Genomic DNA, 17,731 nt, shown 5'->3' with positions numbered 1-17,731 from the left:
TGTGCCAAAGCTGCCCCCTCAGGAAGTTCCTCCCCACGTCCAATGCAGAACCTCTCAAACTGCAAACTCTTCTCCAACAACCTCAGGCCTCTCAACCTTTCCTCCTCAGGGATGCTCAGCATCTTGGTGGCCCTCCACTGGACTCTCTCCAGTAGATCCCTGTCTCTCTTGAACTGGGGAGCCCAGAACTGGGCACGATAGTCCAGGTATTCATGGTTGATGCACGCTGGATGCAAGTCCCACTGAGACTTGGGGGTTGGAGTTGGCACTTCAGGCAGCACATGGGTGGCAGAAGGGGACAGCGAGCCTTGAGTTCTGAGTATTGGGTGGGGAATGTTGCCATCTCCTGTCCAAAACAAATCCAGCAAGGAAATAAATCAAGATACAGTCCCAGGTTCCAGTCAGGAGGTAGGCTGTGTGCTAGAAGCTGAAGAACTAAATTTTTGCATTAAGGATGGACAGTACATGAAGCTGGAAGAGCCAAGAATTGAAGTCTTGTGCTCCAAAGGAGAGAGCAAGGTCACTACCTGGCTCAGCAAGGGTCTCCTCCAGACTGTCACCGTTCCTTCCTCTCTCCAAACCCCCTCTTCCAAAAACCAAAAGGCAGGCAACAACCTGGTGCAGACCACAGAAGTCTGCACCCTCACCCTGCCAGCTGAAGGACATAAGGCTGGTGGGTCCAGACTGCCTCAGCTAGGGGAGTCTGGGCCTGCTTCCAAGGCAGAGCAGTGCACGCTGCGGGAGAGGGCGATGGGGAAGGCTGAGACATTTGCCAGATGAGGAAAGGAGGCTGAGGATGGTCACCCAAGGAGAAGTTTCCTGTTGGACAGAAGGAGGTGAGATGGGACATAGGCCTCCCCCCGCCGTCGCCAATGCCGCGATGTGCAGAGGCTCCATGGCAGCTGCTGTGATGGCCGAGCGGTGAAGGCGTTGGACTTGAAATCCAATGGGGTTTCCCTGCGCAGGTTCAAGTCCTGCTCACAGCGGGAGCTTTTGTTGGCTGGCAGCCCCTGTGCTGCTGTCCCCAGGAGCGACAGACGGACACAGACCTCTCATGCTGGCACTCATCTCCCAAGGCCTCCTTGCCTTTAGGAGATGGACAAGGCAATGTCCAGGGGAGCAAACCCTGCACCTCTCTTATCACCAGAAGTAATCCTGCAATAGCATCACCACCCCACACAGCATCCCTCCCATACACAGCATCACCCCCATACACAGCATCACCCACACACACAGCATCACCCACACACACAGCATCACCCCCATACACAGCATCACTACCCCACACAGCATCACCCACACACACAGCATCACCCCCACACACAGCATCACCCCCACACACAGCATCACCCCCACACAGCATCACCCACACACACAGCATCACCCCCACACACAGCATCACCCCCACACAGCATCACCCCCACACACAGCATCACCCCCACACACAGCATCACCCCCACACAGCATCACCCACACACACAGCATCACCCCCACACACAGCATCACCCCCACACAGCATCACCCCCATACACAGCATCACCCCCACACAGCATCACCCCCACACAGCATCACCCCCACACACAGCATCACCCCCACACAGCATCACCCCCACACACAGCATCACCTCCACACACAGCATCACCCCCCACACAGCATCACCCCCATACACAGCATCACCCCCACACAGCATCACCCCCACACAGCATCACCCCCCCACACAGCATCACCCCCATACACAGCATCACCCCCATACACAGCATCACCCCTCCACACAGCATCACCCCCACACAGCATCACCCCCACACACAGCATCACCCCCACACACAGCATCACCACCCCACACAGCATCACCCCCACACACAGCATCACCCCCATACACAGCATCACCCCCACACAGCATCACCCCCACACACAGCATCACCTCCACACACAGCATCACCCCCACACAGCATCACCCCCATACACAGCATCACCCCCACACAGCATCACCCCCACACAGCATCACCCCCCCACACAGCATCACCCCCATACACAGCATCACCCCCATACACAGCATCACCACTCCACACAGCATCACCCCCACACAGCATCACCCCCACACACAGCATCACCCCCATACACAGCATCACCACTCCACACAGCATCACCCCCACACAGCATCACCCCCACACACAGCATCACCCCCACACAGAGCATCACCACCCCACACAGCATCACCACCCCACACAGCATCTCCCCCATACACAGCATCACCCCCACGCACAGCATCACCCACACACACAACATCACCCCCACACAGCATCACCCCCACACACAGCATCACCCCCACACACAGCATCACCCCCACACAGCATCACCCCCATACACAGCATCACCCCCACACAGCATCACCCCCACACACAGCATCACCCCCACACACAACATCACCCCCACACAGCATCACCCCCACACAGCATCACCCCCACACACAACATCACCCCCACACAGCATCACCCCCATACACAGCATCACCCCCACACACAGCATCACCCCCACACAGCATCACCCCCATACACAGCATCACCCCCACACAGCATCACCCCCACACACAACATCACCACCCCACGCATCATGTCCTCCCCACACAGCATCACCTCCCCCACACCATGTCTGCCCCACACAACTTGGCCACCCAACACAACTGGGTCACCCCACCCCACACACATGGGTCACCCTGCTCCCTGCATCCCACCACAGCCTCCTCCTGGTTGTCCTCCACCTGGGGTACCTTTCTGCTGGGAGGTGCAACCTGATGGCAGTAGGGGGACAAGAGGCTGTTACCACTCAACAAAATTCATCCATCCCTGCCCCAGCCCCATGCACTGGGTATGGGAGCTCCTGAACCCCATGAGCTGCTGAAGGGCACCCAGTAAAAGACTGGGACCTGCAGTGACTACAGAACCCCCTTCCCTGGCTGGGAATCGAACCCAGGCCGTGGCAGTGAGAGTGCCAAATCCTAACCACTAGACCACCAGGGATGAGGTGGTGATGGTAATGGACCTGTTTGGTGGCCATCAACCAAGCCCTGAAGGGACAGGAGCACTTGGGACCCACAGTCCAAGGAGAGGATCAGATGGGATGGATGCCACAACCTTTCTGGGGGGGTCTTTGCAGGGATGCCTGCTCCTTTCTGAGAGCTGTGCCATTGGGAAGACCTTCTGAGCAAGAGAGACCCCATCCCAACTCTACCAGTGACACAGAGGATGATACCCAGGGGTTGACCAGTGCAAGAGCAGAGCCTCACCCACACAGCTGAGCAGAAAACACCAGTGGGCTCCTCAGCAGATGGATGAGGTGTGGCTGAGATGCAGATGAATGAAAGGGCTCAAGGAACATTTCCCATAGAAGACAGCAGAGGTCTCAGTGCTCCTTTGGAAGCTCATGTGTGGTTGGGAGGAGATGTACATGGGCAGAGAGAAAAACTCTCTGACTTGCAGGGTCAGAGGCAGGGGAAACCTCTTTGTGGTTTGTCTTGCCTCAACCAGCTCCCTAAAGTGGTCACTGCAGCTCATTTGGGGTTGGTCAGCCTCAGTCAGGTTGGTCAGAAGAGAAGGCTCCAGGGGCAGAACTTGTTGTAGCCTTCCAGTACTTAAAGGGAGGCTATAAAAAAGTTGGGGACAATCTTTTTAGCAAGGTCTGTTGTGACAGGGTGAGGTGGCTTTAAAATAAGTGAGAGGAGGTTTAGACTGAAGAGAAGGAAGAAATGTTTGACACTGAGGGTGGCGCAACACTGGCCCAGGTTGCCCAGAGAAGTGGTAGATGATCCACCCCTGGAAACACTCCAGATCAGGTTGTCTGGGGCTCTGAGCAACCTGCTCTAGTTCAAGATGTTCCTGCTGACTGCAGGGGGTAGGACTAGATGACCTTTAAAGGTCCCTTCCAACCCAAATCATTCTGTGATCTGAAGCCAAGCCCCAGCAGTCCCCATGGTTCCCCCTACAGCCCTTCTGATGTTCTGGGGTCACAGTGGGACATCTGGCATCAAGCTCCCCCATCCCTGTGATGCCTCAATGTCTTCCCAGGTTTCTCTGCAATGCTTGGGGGATCCCAGCCACTGATTGCTGCCTTTGCCACCACCCTTCCCTGAGGAGCTGCAGTGAGCAGGAGAGGGCAAAAGAAGTCAGCGTGGAGCTCTGTAGGAGTGCAGAGTAGGATGAGGAGGTGAGCAGAGCCAACCTGGAGCAAGGATGGAGCCATGAAGAACGGTCTGGCGTCTTTCCAAACTCTCCGACATCTCTGCTGTGATGGTCAGGGCTGCAGAGCACACCTCCAAACACCTGCACCGAGCCAAGCCCACCGAGTGAGGAGCAAGGGCTGGGCTGTGCAACGGCCCCAGGGGATTATGTCATCCCTTGGGATGGGGGCAGAGGGAGCTGTGCTGGGCTGAGGCTCAGCCACCCTCTGCTCTCGGGAGGAAACGCAGATGTCATGGTTTCGGTTGCCTCTAGGCTCCAGGAAAGCTCCAGGAGAGCGTGAGCCCCAGCAGCCTTGCGGTCGGGACAGTGTCACCTCCTTGTGGTTTCTTAGATCTCTGCACCTGTCAGATGTTTTGTCACAGACAGTAACAGTTCCTTCCTCTGCCAGTAGATCTGAGCACCCCAAAACAGGTCCAGTTGCACGTCCCATGGCAGCTCTGTCTGGGATGGCAGAGGAAGGGGACATGAATCACTGCCACCCCATCAAAGACCACAAGGAAAGAGTGCTGGAGCCTGCTGGAGCCTGCTGGAGCCTGCTGGAGCCTGCTGGAGCCCGGGAGTGTGAGGATCCCTGTGGTGAGCACCTTGGGGGGAGATGTAAAAACTTACTTCAAAAGAGAAGTCCCAGCCCCAGGAACAGCCTTGGGGCATCAGGGACCCATCAAGGCTTGGTACAAAATGTAATTGCTGCTGGAGAAAGGAGGCAGGGCTGAGACATCACCTTGGTGGATCTGGGGCACGAGCAATAGACACAGAAATAAGCCAGAACAGGAGGCTACCTGCCATGCTGGAATCCACACAGTATGGGACCAGCAATAAACAATCCCTCTCCCCATCCCCAAGAGAGTGGGATGTCCCTTGCCAAATTCCAGATGAGATTTTTGTCCCTTGCAAGCCCTGAGTATCTGCTACCACCTTGCTGTGCTGCTCCAAAATGCCACCACTGTGTGTTTGTGACCTTGTGGCATCAATCACTTGGTTCATCTCCAGCTCCTTCCAATGCTTTTGAAGGCACAGGACCTCAGGCTCCCCAGGACACCAGCATTCCCAGTTCCATGAACATGGCTGCTGGCAGGATGAGCTGGGAAGGCCTTGAACTCACCTATCCCAGCAGGGTCCCTGGCACAGCCCACAAGGATCCTCCTGCACCACTAGTGGGTCCCATCAATGTGGACATTGCAGTGAAAGGACATTGTGGGGAGGCAGCCCAAATACACCCAAGCACAAGGAGGAGGTGAGGAAGGAGAGTGAGAGCAGAGCAGCATTGCCCTGTGGTCCTCATGCATTACTGGAGCCATGGGGCAGAGAGGAAATCCCAGGGAGCTGAGCTCATGGTGCCTCGTGAGTGGCAGCTGGGAGCTGGGTATGAAGATACCACAGAGAAATCACAGGCTGTGAGCTGGCAAACTTGGTGCCTGCTGCTGAGAAGAGGGAGATGGAAAAGGAAAATGCTCCCTGGGGCATCCTGGAGAGCCCATCACCTCGTGGCAAGGGCAGTGCCAGGGAGCTGGAAGTGGGACTGCACCATGAGCCCCATGACTGTGAGTGTGCACAGGGGAATGAGGGCACACACTTGCATGAGAGCTGCTCCTTCTCCACTGCCCATACAGGGGAACCTCCTGCTCCACCTTCTGCAGCCCATCTTGTACACAACCCACGCTGGCACTCGTGTGTGCCCACTGTGTCTGGGAGGAGAGGGCATTTGTAGAGTCAGACACTGAGCTGGGCATCCCAGGTAGGCACTCCCTTACTGGCTGATGCTGGGGGGTGTCAGGAGGGATTTGGAGATCCTGGCAGCACAGCTTTGGGGTTTTGTGTTTTATGGTGCCAAGGCTGCCAGCACAAATCTGTAACCAGTCTCCAGGGTGCCAACCATCCTTGGTGCCTGCACTTTCTCAGTGTGTGCCCATGCTGCCCACACTGAGGGTGCCCCTCCTGCACCCACCTGGGGCATATCTCAGACCCACCATGGGATCAAGGACCACCTGGCTGGACCTGTGCTGCCTCCAAGCTGTTTTGAGGGTCTGAGCACCTTCGTCCTCAAGGCTTGGGTCTTTGAGAAGGAGACTGAGCTGAGGCCCTCCTGGTCCTTCAGTGGGGATGCTGAGATGAGTTTGAGGAGTACTGCAGTCATGGTGGTGGCTCTACGTGTGAATGTGCAGCTCAAGGGTGGCTACATATCCTGTCTGGGTCAGTGTAGCTCTCCTGCCTGTGCTGATTTGCTCAGCCTTGCCTCACCTCACCCAGAAGCTGTTCTGGTGTCTCCTGGACCCGCTGCTTCCTTTTTTGTTTCAGCACTCTGAGGCAGAGGTGCCATGACATCAGCTCTGCTACGTTTTGGAAACCCCAAGCCTTTGCCTTGAAATCTGACTGGCAGAGCTGACCACCCACCCTATAAAAGGGCTTGGGACAGCACCTCCCATCAGACACAGGAGGAATCTGCTCTGCTCCTGCCTCTGCCCTTGCAGCTCGTCTCTGTCCACGATGAAGGTCTCTGCAGTGTGCCTCTCCATCATCTTCATCGCTGCTCTCTTTTCTTTCACCTCCCCTGCTCCAGGTGAGTGCAGCGTCTCTCTCTGCTCTCTCAGGGTGGAATTCTGCTCTGCCTAGAAGTAACTCTGGAGCAGAACTGGAAGAAGTTAACTGCAAAGGTTGGAAACCTTTGTGAATAGCTTCTTCTGCTTTCTTAGGACTGATCTGGCTTTCCAGCACCCTTTCATCGTAGGGATGAATTTTACTGGCAACTATCAAAGTTTTCAGGTTTCCTCTCCCCTAATTCTGTTGCTGGGCTTTAGGAATAGTCCCAAGGTGACCAGAGGGAATTTTTATCATTGGAAGTGACCACAAAACATTGAACAAATCATCCCAGCAATGATTGTAACTGAACCTTGGTGTCCACAGCAAGTTCTTGCTGACATTTCTGGAGAACCATGAAGAAGAGAGGGCTCCACAGGGGATTAAGGGGATGGTTGCCCCTGCTCTTGGCTGGGGAATGTGCAGTTTATTGAGTGACACTCATGCTGCTGGCTTTCCTAATCTCTTCCAGCTGGGCCTGACACAACTGTGTGCTGCTTCGGCTACACCACACGAAAGCTGCCCCAGAGCCATGTGAAGGATTATTTCTACACCAGCAGCAAGTGTTCAGAGCCAGCAGTTGTGTAAGTACCAGCTCCTGCTCAGGGTTCTGAGGAAAGGCTCTGCCAGCCTTTGGGCTCTTTGTTTCATGTCCAGCTGGACAAATTGCATGATGGTGTGAGGAACCACACCTGGAGTAAGGGATGGGAGCAGCTACCATGGGAGCAGCTGCCCTGGACAGCATGTGAATACTCACCCTCCTCTGCTGAGAAATAAGTGGTCTCCTTGGTCTCCTTGAACCATCCTGGTGCTGGGAATAAGGTGTGGGAAAGGAGGTGCCCATGTGGCCAGCAGGACCTCCTAGTGATGATAAGCCCAGTGCACATGATGTCCCACCCACGAGACTTGCTCCTGATGTGCCAGCTGCCCACATGCTGCTTCCAGGCTCCCCACCACACTGAACATGGCCAGGAGCATCTGAGCATAGGGAAGTTCTCCCAGGGGACCTTAATCTCTCCCTTCCCTCAGGGTTTTAGCAGGCTCTGCAACACCCTGATACTTGGGGGTTTGGGAGACGGGAGCTTGGAGGGTAGCTTACCCCCTTGGGAGCCAGCTCTCACCACAGGGCAGGTCAGAAGGTGACCCTCATGTCCCTTTCCTCCTCTGAGGCTGTAACCCCTCCCTGCTTGACTTGCCAGGTTCATCACCAGGAAGGACAGAGAGGTCTGTGCCAACCCCACTGCCAGGTGGGTGAAGGAATATGTGAACGCCCTGGAGCTGCAGTGAGCACTGGGAGCTGAGGTCTCTGTGCTGCAGGAGTCCTGCCAGATCACGAAACTGAGCCTTGGCACAGGCCTAGAAATCCTGCTGCTGAGCCCCAGGACCTGCTGAGTCACTCAGGACCCTTAAAGTTCCTTCTGTGTTGCAATGGTGCCATTTCTCCATGATCTTTCAGCCACCCTTGTGGGCAGCTGTGATGCTGAGGACCTCCTGGCCTCATAGCTCTGCCTCGGTGTAGCCTGCTGTGTGACATGTGGCTAAACTGTCCCTTCCTTCTGCCTTCACTGCTAGAATGGGAGAGGAATTTTATCCCCAGTGGTCTTTGGAAATGAGGTCTGAGAGCTTTTATGTAAACTCAGGCTGACTTCCAAGTCAGCTGCTGAGCTCTGCCATGGGACAATAGATGGTGTAAGATCTGTCTCCACAGCAGAGGATGTGGTTTGCTGGTTACTTACAGGATGCTCATTGTGGAACCACATTCTTCACCTTGTTCTCAAAATGCTATCTCTTGCTGATGCCAAGGAATAAAGATTATTTTATTCTCTCTGTGCCAGCTCTGGAAAAGCTTGATCTCCTCCCACCTGGAGAAACAGGGCTGATGGAACCCCTCTACAACCAGGGGAAAAAATCCAACTTCCCAGCTGGAAATGCCTCAGCCTCCTTAGCCCTTAAACCCTTCCCTTCTGCATTGCTTCCATGCTCCCAGCACTGTAGCAGCAGCCCCACTACAAATCCTGCAAATCCTAGGGCTCTTCCCTGGAAGCCAGAGCAGTTCCCTGGAAGTCAGACCCCTCCCTAGCCCTTTGCTCCCATCATATCTGAGGCCAAGGCCAGGAGTTGGTCCCACTGGATTTGTCACAGCAGATGTGACAAAGAGAGGTCATCCCTGGAGGCATTCAAGGTCAGGCTTGATGGGGCTCTGAGCAACCTGCTCTAGCTGGGGATGATCCTGTATACTGCAGAGGGTTGGACTAGATGACCTTTAAAGGTCTCTTCCAACCCAAACCATTCTGTGATTCTATGCCTGGAAGTCCAGGCTGGGGGTGCAGCAGTGTCCCTGCAGTGAGCACAAAGGAGAGTGGCTCAGGGGCTGGCCAGCCAGGACCACATCCCCAGCACAGGCTCCTGTGGGGCATCAGCCTGAGCTGTGCTCAGCTCTGGGCACCTTCTGTTAGTGCTTTACTGCAAAAGGCCAGCACCAGCTCTCTGCTGTTCTCCAGCTGCTGTGGGAAGGAAACCTGAATTTGTTTTTAAAAAGCACAAGAGGTCTTTGCAGCAAGAAGCACTTCAGCAGCCTGTGGTCTGCGTCTCAAAGCAGCTGATGGTTCTGTGGGTAGAGAATGAGACTGCTGGGTCTGACCTCCCTGCTGCTGAAGCTCTGCAGAGCAGGACAGGACCTTTGCTCTCCTGGCTGTCACCATCAGACCTGTCTGAAGCAAAGGTTCAGAAGCCCTTGGACAAGATTATCACTGCCTGACAGCTTGTGCATGTCAAATCTTCACCTCCAGGACCTTTTGCCTCACTAAATGAGCTACTCATCACCCCTGGGAGTAATTTCTCCCCCCCCCCCTCCCCCTTTCATTGCTAGCAACAAATGATCCCCCATAATTAGGAGCAAGCAAACCAGTGTGACCCTGAAAACCACATTTCTACAGTGTTCATAGAACACTCTCAAGCCCATTGGTGCCAGAGTGTTCTGCGAATGCTCAGGTTGCCTCCTGGTCTCCCCTTGCTCATCATCATCTCTCCACAGGTCTCCCTGTTTATTAACCAGCATTTTCTATTGCAGTTCTTTATGAACTGTATCAACATCTCTATTTCTGGTAGAGGTCAAGGCCACAGCTCTCACCAGTCCTGGAGCTCTTCACAGCCTGGGTGTGAGTCTGCCTGCACCAGTGCAGGGAATGGGTGCAGAAACCTCCCAGAGCCCAAGGGCACAGGGGAGGCTCTCAGCAACCAGGATGAGGCAGCCTTGAGGGCTCCCACTCTGCCAGGCTGAGCATCCTCCCAGTGACAGCAGGCAATGGAGGGAGCTTCAGGATGTCTGTGCACCAAGAGCTGGTGCCTCAGACTGAACTGCTCTTGCTTCCACACAGGGCTCCTTGAGCACTTCACAGCAAGCTCTGAAGTATTGCTGTCCCTCACAGATGGGGAAACTGCACCCCAGAGCACACCAGGAACAACCTCTCATCCTCTCTCTGCTGGGCTGATCCCAGTGTCAGCATGGGCAGGTCCTTCTCAGCCATCTCCTTGCAACTGGAAAGCCATCTCTCTTTGCCAGGACTGACTGATGGCCAGTCCCAGATAATGCCCCAACAAGTCCCAGTCTTGGTTCCAAGAAGGAGAAAGATTTGTGGGGTTGAACCAAAGGCTTCCTGTGTGGTCTGTGTCCACACAATATCTGGTTGCTGGCAGCTGCTGGTGGTGTCCTTCATGTGCTTCCTGGGAAGCCTTTCCCAAGAGCAGCACACAGCTGTGCCAGGGGCATCTGGAAGACGTTTAGGGAGCAGGACTGAATCCATCTGACCAGGAGAGGACACAACATGGATGTGTACAACGATGGAAGGCATTTAGGGAGCAGGACTGAATCCATCTGACCAGGAGAGGACACAGGATGGATGTGTACAACAATGGAAGGCATTTAGGGAGCAGGACTGAATCCATCTGACCAGGAGAGGACACAACATGGATGTGTACAACAATGGAAGGCATTTAGGGAGCAGGACTGAATCCATCTGACCAGGAGAGGACACAACATGGATGTGTGCAAGTGGAGAATAAGCACTCCTGGCAGGTCATGCTGCAGACCAAGGAGTCAGAGCAGGTCATGCCTGTTCCTCAGACATTACAAGTCACCAGCATGAGGTCTTCTTCCTTAAAGCAATGAAAAACCAACCCAAAGACAGAGGCAGAACCACCTGGAGCAGAGCAAGATAGGGAGCAGAGGGCAGCAACAAGGAGAGCCACAAGGCTGAACCAGAGAGACCTTCATGCTCCCATCAGGAGCTAAGTGGCCACACAGACCATGCTTGTGCTTAGCACTGCTCCATCCAGCCCCCACTTCCCACAGGGAAGCACCAGTGATGGGATGTATACAGGGGTGGGTTTAGCAGAAAGGCTTCTGGCCAGCATCAGTCCATGGCCAGCATCAGTCACGAAGACAGAACTCAAAGAGGCTGAGCCATGAGGCCAAGTTCAAACCAACCAAAGGGGGCAGCCACATGGTTCATGACCCCAAGACCACCAGAGAGAAGTGGGCTACCAGCTGCTTTGCCCATGGCACCCTGAGGGCCTTCTGACCTTCTGGGTGCACTCTGCCAGCCCCATGGGCCAACATTGACAGCCAGGCTGTGCTGCCACTGCCCCCCCTGCCCTCACAGTGCCTGGCTCATGCCAGGGAAGATGGGTCAGGGATGGGGGGGAGCAAGGCTCCTGCAGCAGAAATGGCTTGGCTGCTGCTGCTGGAGCTTCACTGAGGAAACTGAAAACAGAAAGGCTAGAGAGGGAAATTCCCACAAGTGCCTGGGCTCCTGGCCAGGGACTGTCCAGAGAGCAGCCAGCTGCAGTGCTGGGTCCTCCTGCCCCTCCAGCCTGTCCTTTGCACCCTGGCCCTGGGGCAAACCTCAGACCCCCCCCCACAACCTTCTCTCTCATCACAACATCCTTCCTCCATCCCCTCCCAGTGTGCAAAGCCCCAGATCAGGGACTGTTTTCAGTTTCTGAAGTTCCTCTGGTGCACCAAAATCATCTCCTCAACACAAAAGTGTGCAGCAGATGTGGGGGAGCTGGGATGGCCTTGGGGGAGTGAAGACCTCCAGCATTCCCTTCCTCTGCTCTGTTTCCATGTTTCACAGCACTGTGGAGAAGCCCTGCACCTCTGCAGGCTTTTGTCTCTCCCTGATGATGACAAGCCTTAGAGTGGGAGAAGATTTTTGACCCATCTTGACTCTGCTTAGCCCTGACCCTCTCTGCTAGGACCCTGCTGTGCCAGGGGAGCATGGGCACCCTGCTGGGATTGAGGGAGAGCCTGTGCCAAATCATTCTCCTAGCAGAGCAGTCAGGAGCCATCCTCATGAAGCTGGGGAGGACTCCTCCACATGGTCCACCAGCATCAGCACCATCTGCTAGGACATTACATGGTGCTTGGGCTGGCTCTGCCCTTCTCTGGGGTGCAGCTCCTCGGATGCCTCATGAGCAGCAGCATTCCAGCCTAGAAAACACAGGACTAGAAGGAAATCACAAGACCAGGAGAAGGTTCTTTCCCAGCATTGGGCTTGCCAAATCTGGTCTGCAGCTGAGGGAGGGGGTGGGGGTGAATGAACAAATAAAATAATCAGATAAAGGGATTTTTGCAGGAAGAAGAAAGAATCCCAACTGGAACAGGATGACCACAAGGCCAGGTCAGCTCTGGGTGGCCATGCTGTTGGGGATGTTTCTTCTGAGCAAGCAGAAGCAGAGTTCTGAGCAGAACTGCAATGGCCACACTGTGCCCAGCACTGTGCTTCTACCCTTGGCACCTGGTCCCTTCCCTTCACGTTCCCATGCAAAGCTGCATCCTGGGAATGGCTGCAGCAGGTCTACTGGTGGCTGTTCTGCCCTTGCAGCACAGCTGAACCCTCCCTTTTGTTCTACAGGTGGGAAAATGAGGAAGAACCCCCACTGGGGTGGTCAGAAAGAAAGCTGAGGTCCCTGCCCCCTCCCTGGGTAGGGCTGCCAGGCTTGGCAGGACTCAGCTGCACATGGGGGCTGGTGGGCAGACATGTGGTGATGTCTTGGAGAGATAGATATAGTGAGGAGAGATGCTGTGGGGCTGCTGACAGTGTGCATGTGGGTGCCTGTGGGCTCTGTGCTGGGAAATGCTGCTGCTTAGCTGGCAGAAATTTCTTGCAGGGGTGGGCATGGGCAGGGAACTGATCCTGCTCCTCAGCACCCTCAGCAGAAGGGTGGACAAGCAGCTCATGAGCCCTGGCTACCTGCCAGCTGACAGGGCAGCCCCAGCACCACAGCATCTCCATGCCCTCTGCTTCCTCCCATCCAGCCTTGAGCTGCTCTCCCTTTTCCAACCCCCAAAAGACTCTGGCAGGATTTTACCCCTGACAGCAAGGTGTCCTTCTATCACCCCACTGCACAGCCAGCATGGCCAGGGACCAGTTTGGAGTGCAACCTATGGGGTATATGATCTCAGAGGTCTTTTCCAACCAAAATGATTCCATGTATGAAGAGCACGTTCATGCATGTAAAAGGCCCTTATGTGCAGCCCATAATAGCCACAGACATGGCTAATTCTGTAGAGGATGTGGGAGGTGAGGGTGTGTGTGGTGGGGGAATGAGGTGGTGGAGGATGTTCCTGTGCCTGCAGCATGGAAACTTGATGGGTTTGCCTCAGTCATGTGCCCATCATCAGGTGCCATCCAGAGGGTGCAGACAGGCTCAGGGTGAGGTTCTGCCTCAGTTCTGCTGACCACCAGACAGAGCCACAAAAAAGGGGGGAAAAGCAGAGGTTTTCTCCACATTCTTTATTCTCCAGAATGATGATTTCACACATGGAAGCCAGGGCCACCCATCATCCAGTGCTGAGACTCTGAGCCACCCTCCCATAAATAGCATCCACAGAAGGCAGCTCTGCCCATTTTATACAATATTTTAAAAATAATTTAAAATACCATAAGAACAGCAGAGGTGTAGAGCCATGGATCTTCCCAGGCCACAGGTGGAGGTGTCAGGGCAGAGGGATGAGGCTGCAGACTGGTCCATGCAAGCCAAGGGCAGGCAGCAGCACCTCAACACAAGGTGTCTCATGGTGCCCTTCCAGCAGCCCCATGGAGCTGCCTGCAGAGGGTGTGGGCTCCTCTTGCCCCAGTGTCCTGCTCCCTGCAAGGAGCTCAGGATGACAGGACTCAGTGTGTGGCAGCAGCTACACTTGTCATCTTGCTCTGCTCAGTTCTGCATCAGGTTCTGCAGGTAGTTCTGCACCCAGAGGTCATTGGGATTGGCACAGACCTGGCGACCTTTCTTTGTGATGAACCTGTGGCACAGGGATGAGACCTGTCAGCTCCCTGCTCACAGCCCAGAAGAGCCTAGATCCCAGCTTTGGGGCCCTGCAATAAGTCCTGCCCTGTGCCCTAAGCTGCTGCTAAAGCCAGCAGCCAACTCTGGTTTCCTCCACTCAGATCCCTTTTCCCACCCTAGAATCATAGAATCATAGAATCAAGCAGGTTGGAAGAGACTTCCAAGATCATCCAGTCCAACCCAGCCCTAAGCAATCAATTAGACCATGGCACTAAGTGCCTCATCCAGGCTTCTCTTGAACGTCTCCAGGGATGGTGACTCCATCACCTCCCTGGGCAGCACATTCCAATGGCCAATCTCTCTCTCTGTGAAGAACTTCCTCCTGATATCCAGCCTAGACCTCCCCTGGCACAGCTTGAGACTGTGTCCTCTTGTTCTGGTGCTGGTTGCCTGGGAGCAGAGACCAACCCCCACCTGGCTACAACCTCCCTTCAGGTAGTTGTAGACAGCAATGAGGTCACCCCTGAGCCTCCTCTTCTCCAGGCTAAACACCCCCACCTCCCTCAGCCTCTCCTCATAAGGTTTATGTTCCAGGCCCCTCCCCAGACTTGTTGCCCTTCTCTGGACACCTTCCAGTACCTCGACATCTCTCTTGAATTGAGGAGCCCAGAACTAGACACAGTTCCCTGCCCCCTCGACTCCTGCTGGAACATCCCTGAGCTCCCCTGCAAGACCATCCCTGTGCCAGCCCTTTTCCCTTGGAGTTCTCCTTGCCCTGCTCTGTTCCTACAAACCCCCGTGCCCACAGCCACCCTGCAGAGCTGGTCAGTTGCCCAGCACACCCCACAGCAGCTGTCCCCACAGTGTCCCAGGCAGTGCTGGTACTCACACGACGGCCGGCAGTGCGCAGCTGTCGCTGGTGCGGTAGTAAAGCTCAATAAGCTTCTTTGGCAGCTTCTGGTGTGCGTAAGAGAAGCAGCAGGCTGAGGAGACAGGTCCAGCTGGAAGAGCAAGGAGAGACAGTGTGAGCATCTGCTGAGTACGGAGCAGCCAGGCCATCACTTCAGGGAGCTGTGCTCACGGAGAAGTAGAGGATAATTAAGGTTAAAATGGACATTGGGGATCAGCTGGTCCCATGCCAGCAACACTGTTGTCAGGTTCTGGAGCAAATTCCCACACAGCAATGAAGCTCAGAGCTTTGTTTCCCCACCTCGTTCAGATCCTGGCAAAGAATGAAGTCCCTAAATCATAACCAGAGATAAGTAGTCTGAGCCCAGGTTGGCTGACTGGATGGATGGAAGAGTGGATGAATGGGTGGATGGATGGAAGGGTGGATGGATGGGTGGATGGATGGAAGGGTGGATGGAAGGGTGGATGGAAGGGTGGATGGAAGGGTGGATGGAAGGGTGGATGGAAGGGTGGATGGAAGGGTGGATGGAAGGGTGGATGGAAGAGTGGATGGAAGAGTGGATGGAAGAGTGGATGAAAGAGTGGATGAAAGAGTGGATGGAAGAGTGGATGGAAGAGTGGATGGAAGAGTGGATGGAAGAGTGGATGGAAGAGTGGATGGAAGGGTGGATGGAAGGGTGGATGGAAGGGTGGATGGAAGAGTGGATGGAAGGGTGGATGGAAGGGTGGATGGAAGGGTGGATGGAAGGGTGGATGGAAGAGTGGATGGAAGGGTGGATGGAAGGGTGGATGGAAGAGTGGATGGAAGGGTGGATGGAAGGGTGGATGGAAGAGTGGATGGAAGGGTGGATGGAAGAGTGGATGGAAGAGTGGATGGAAGGGTGGATGGAAGAGTGGATGGAAGAGTGGATGGAAGGGTGGATGGAAGGGTGGATGGAAGGGTGGATGGAAGAGTGGATGAAAGAGTGGATGGAAGAGTGGATGGAAGAGTGGATGGAAGGGTGGATGGAAGAGTGGATGGAAGAGTGGATGGAAGAGTGGATGGAAGAGTGGATGGAAGAGTGGATGGAAGGGTGGATGGAAGAGTGGATGGAAGGGTGGATGGAAGAGTGGATGGAAGGGTGGATGGAAGGGTGGATGGAAGGGTGGATGGAAGGGTGGATGGAAGAGTGGATGGAAGAGTGGATGGAAGAGTGGATGGAAGGGTGGATGGAAGAGTGGATGGAAGGGTGGATGGAAGGGTGGATGGAAGGGTGGATGGAAGAGTGGATGGAAGAGTGGATGAAAGAGTGGATGGAAGAGTGGATGGAAGAGTGGATGGAAGAGTGGATGGAAGGGTGGATGGAAGAGTGGATGGAAGAGTGGATGGAAGAGTGGATGGAAGAGTGGATGGAAGGGTGGATGGAAGAGTGGATGAAAGAGTGGATGGAAGAGTGGATGGAAGAGTGGATGGAAGAGTGGATGGAAGGGTGGATGGAAGAGTGGATGGAAGGGTGGATGGAAGAGTGGATGGAAGAGTGGATGGAAGGGTGGATGGAAGGGTGGATGGAAGAGTGGATGAAAGGGTGGATGGAAGGGTGGATGGATGGGTGGATAATGAACAGATAATTCTCTAATTCTGGGGTTCCTACATGTATCTGATCTCAGTGCAGAGTGGAGAGTGGTACAGATGCTAACAGAGTCCCAGTTATCTACCAGAAGAGCTCAATGGAGAAATGACAGCGAAGGCTCAGATCTGTTCTTCTTGCACAAATGAAAAAGTAGGACTCACCTGGGGCAGAGAAAGTCTGGGAGCAGGAGGCTGCAATGAGGAGAAGAGCAAAAAGGGCTGCAGAGACCTTCATGTTCTCTGATTCTGTGATCTTCCCCTTGGATGAGGGCAATCAGAGCAAGTCAGAAGCTCTGGCAGAAGCGGTTCAGACTGCAGCAGCTGGATTCAGCTCCCCCTTAATAAAGAGTCCTGGAGGCAGCTGGGAGAATCCTGCAACTGGAAATTCCAGAATGATGACAGAGGATGACAAGAAAATGAAATAGCCAAAAGGAATTAAGAAGGAAGGAAAAAAAAAAGAAGAAGTCAGAAAGAATGGGATGAGGTTCTTGCTGGAGCCAGGCGTGTGGAGCTCTGACTCAGCACCCGTTTTTGATTTCAGCAAAGCAAATGGAAAGCGAAATGTGCCAAGTGGCATGGCCACAAAGAGGAGAACTGTTTATCTGGGTTACAGGAGGGGTTTTCCCTCTCTGGCTGTCTAGCAGAAGGCACAATATTCGCCTGAGATTGTGCAACTCTGGAAATAAAAAAAAAAAAAAAAAAAAGAAACAATACAGGCCTGGCAGGCTCCAAAGCAGCTCCTGGCACTGAGTGCTGGGTGTGTAACAGTGGTCACTAAGCTGCAGCACGTGGAGCTGAGAGGTGGCCAGACTGTGGGCTCCGTGCTGCCCAAACTGCTCTGCCCATACCCGTCCTGCAGTGCTTGGCTTAATCTGGACCAACAAGTTGGTGAGGCTGGAGGAACCCCTGGAGGTCATCCAGCCCAGCTCCTGCTCAAAGCAGAATCATAGAACTGTTGAGGGTGGACAAGACCTTTGAGCTCATCAAGTCCAGCTGCTCACCCAGAGCTCATAACCCCACAATTACTGCTGAGCCACTGCCACTAAACCATGTCCCTAAGCACCTCACCCAGCTGTCTTTTAAATACCTCCAGGAATGGTGACTCCACCACCTC

The 17,731-nt window shown here is 54.4% G+C and overlaps 2 protein-coding genes and 2 non-coding genes across 4 annotated transcripts; 2 read left to right on the top strand and 2 right to left on the bottom strand.

Moving 5' to 3' along the window:
• The first annotated feature begins 904 nt into the window (after positions 1-904).
• Positions 905-986, top strand: TRNAS-UGA (transfer RNA serine (anticodon UGA)). The gene has a single exon. It is a non-coding gene; the product is annotated as a tRNA-Ser (tRNA).
• Positions 987-2,945: 1,959 nt separating this feature from the next.
• On the bottom strand, positions 2,946-3,017 carry TRNAE-CUC (transfer RNA glutamic acid (anticodon CUC)). The gene has a single exon. It is a non-coding gene; the product is annotated as a tRNA-Glu (tRNA).
• A 3,702-nt stretch (positions 3,018-6,719) lies between these two features.
• LOC128976915 (C-C motif chemokine 5-like) lies at positions 6,720-8,096 on the top strand. The gene is made up of 3 exons (XM_054394319.1): positions 6,720-6,792; positions 7,282-7,393; positions 8,009-8,096. The coding sequence occupies exons 1-3, from the start codon at positions 6,720-6,722 to the stop codon at positions 8,094-8,096; spliced, it is 273 nt and encodes a 90-aa protein (XP_054250294.1).
• Positions 8,097-14,027: 5,931 nt separating this feature from the next.
• On the bottom strand, positions 14,028-16,852 carry LOC128977046 (C-C motif chemokine 3-like). The gene is made up of 3 exons (XM_054394512.1): positions 16,780-16,852; positions 14,989-15,100; positions 14,028-14,115 (listed from the first exon to the last, which is right to left on the bottom strand). The coding sequence occupies exons 1-3, from the start codon at positions 16,850-16,852 to the stop codon at positions 14,028-14,030; spliced, it is 273 nt and encodes a 90-aa protein (XP_054250487.1).
• Positions 16,853-17,731: the final 879 nt, after the last annotated feature.

Source organism: Indicator indicator, chromosome 30 (genome assembly GCF_027791375.1).
Source record: "Indicator indicator isolate 239-I01 chromosome 30, UM_Iind_1.1, whole genome shotgun sequence".
NCBI lineage: Eukaryota > Metazoa > Chordata > Aves > Piciformes > Indicatoridae > Indicator > Indicator indicator.
The sequence above is the reverse complement of the archived record's forward strand: the minus strand, read 5'-3'. Positions and strand labels throughout refer to the sequence as shown.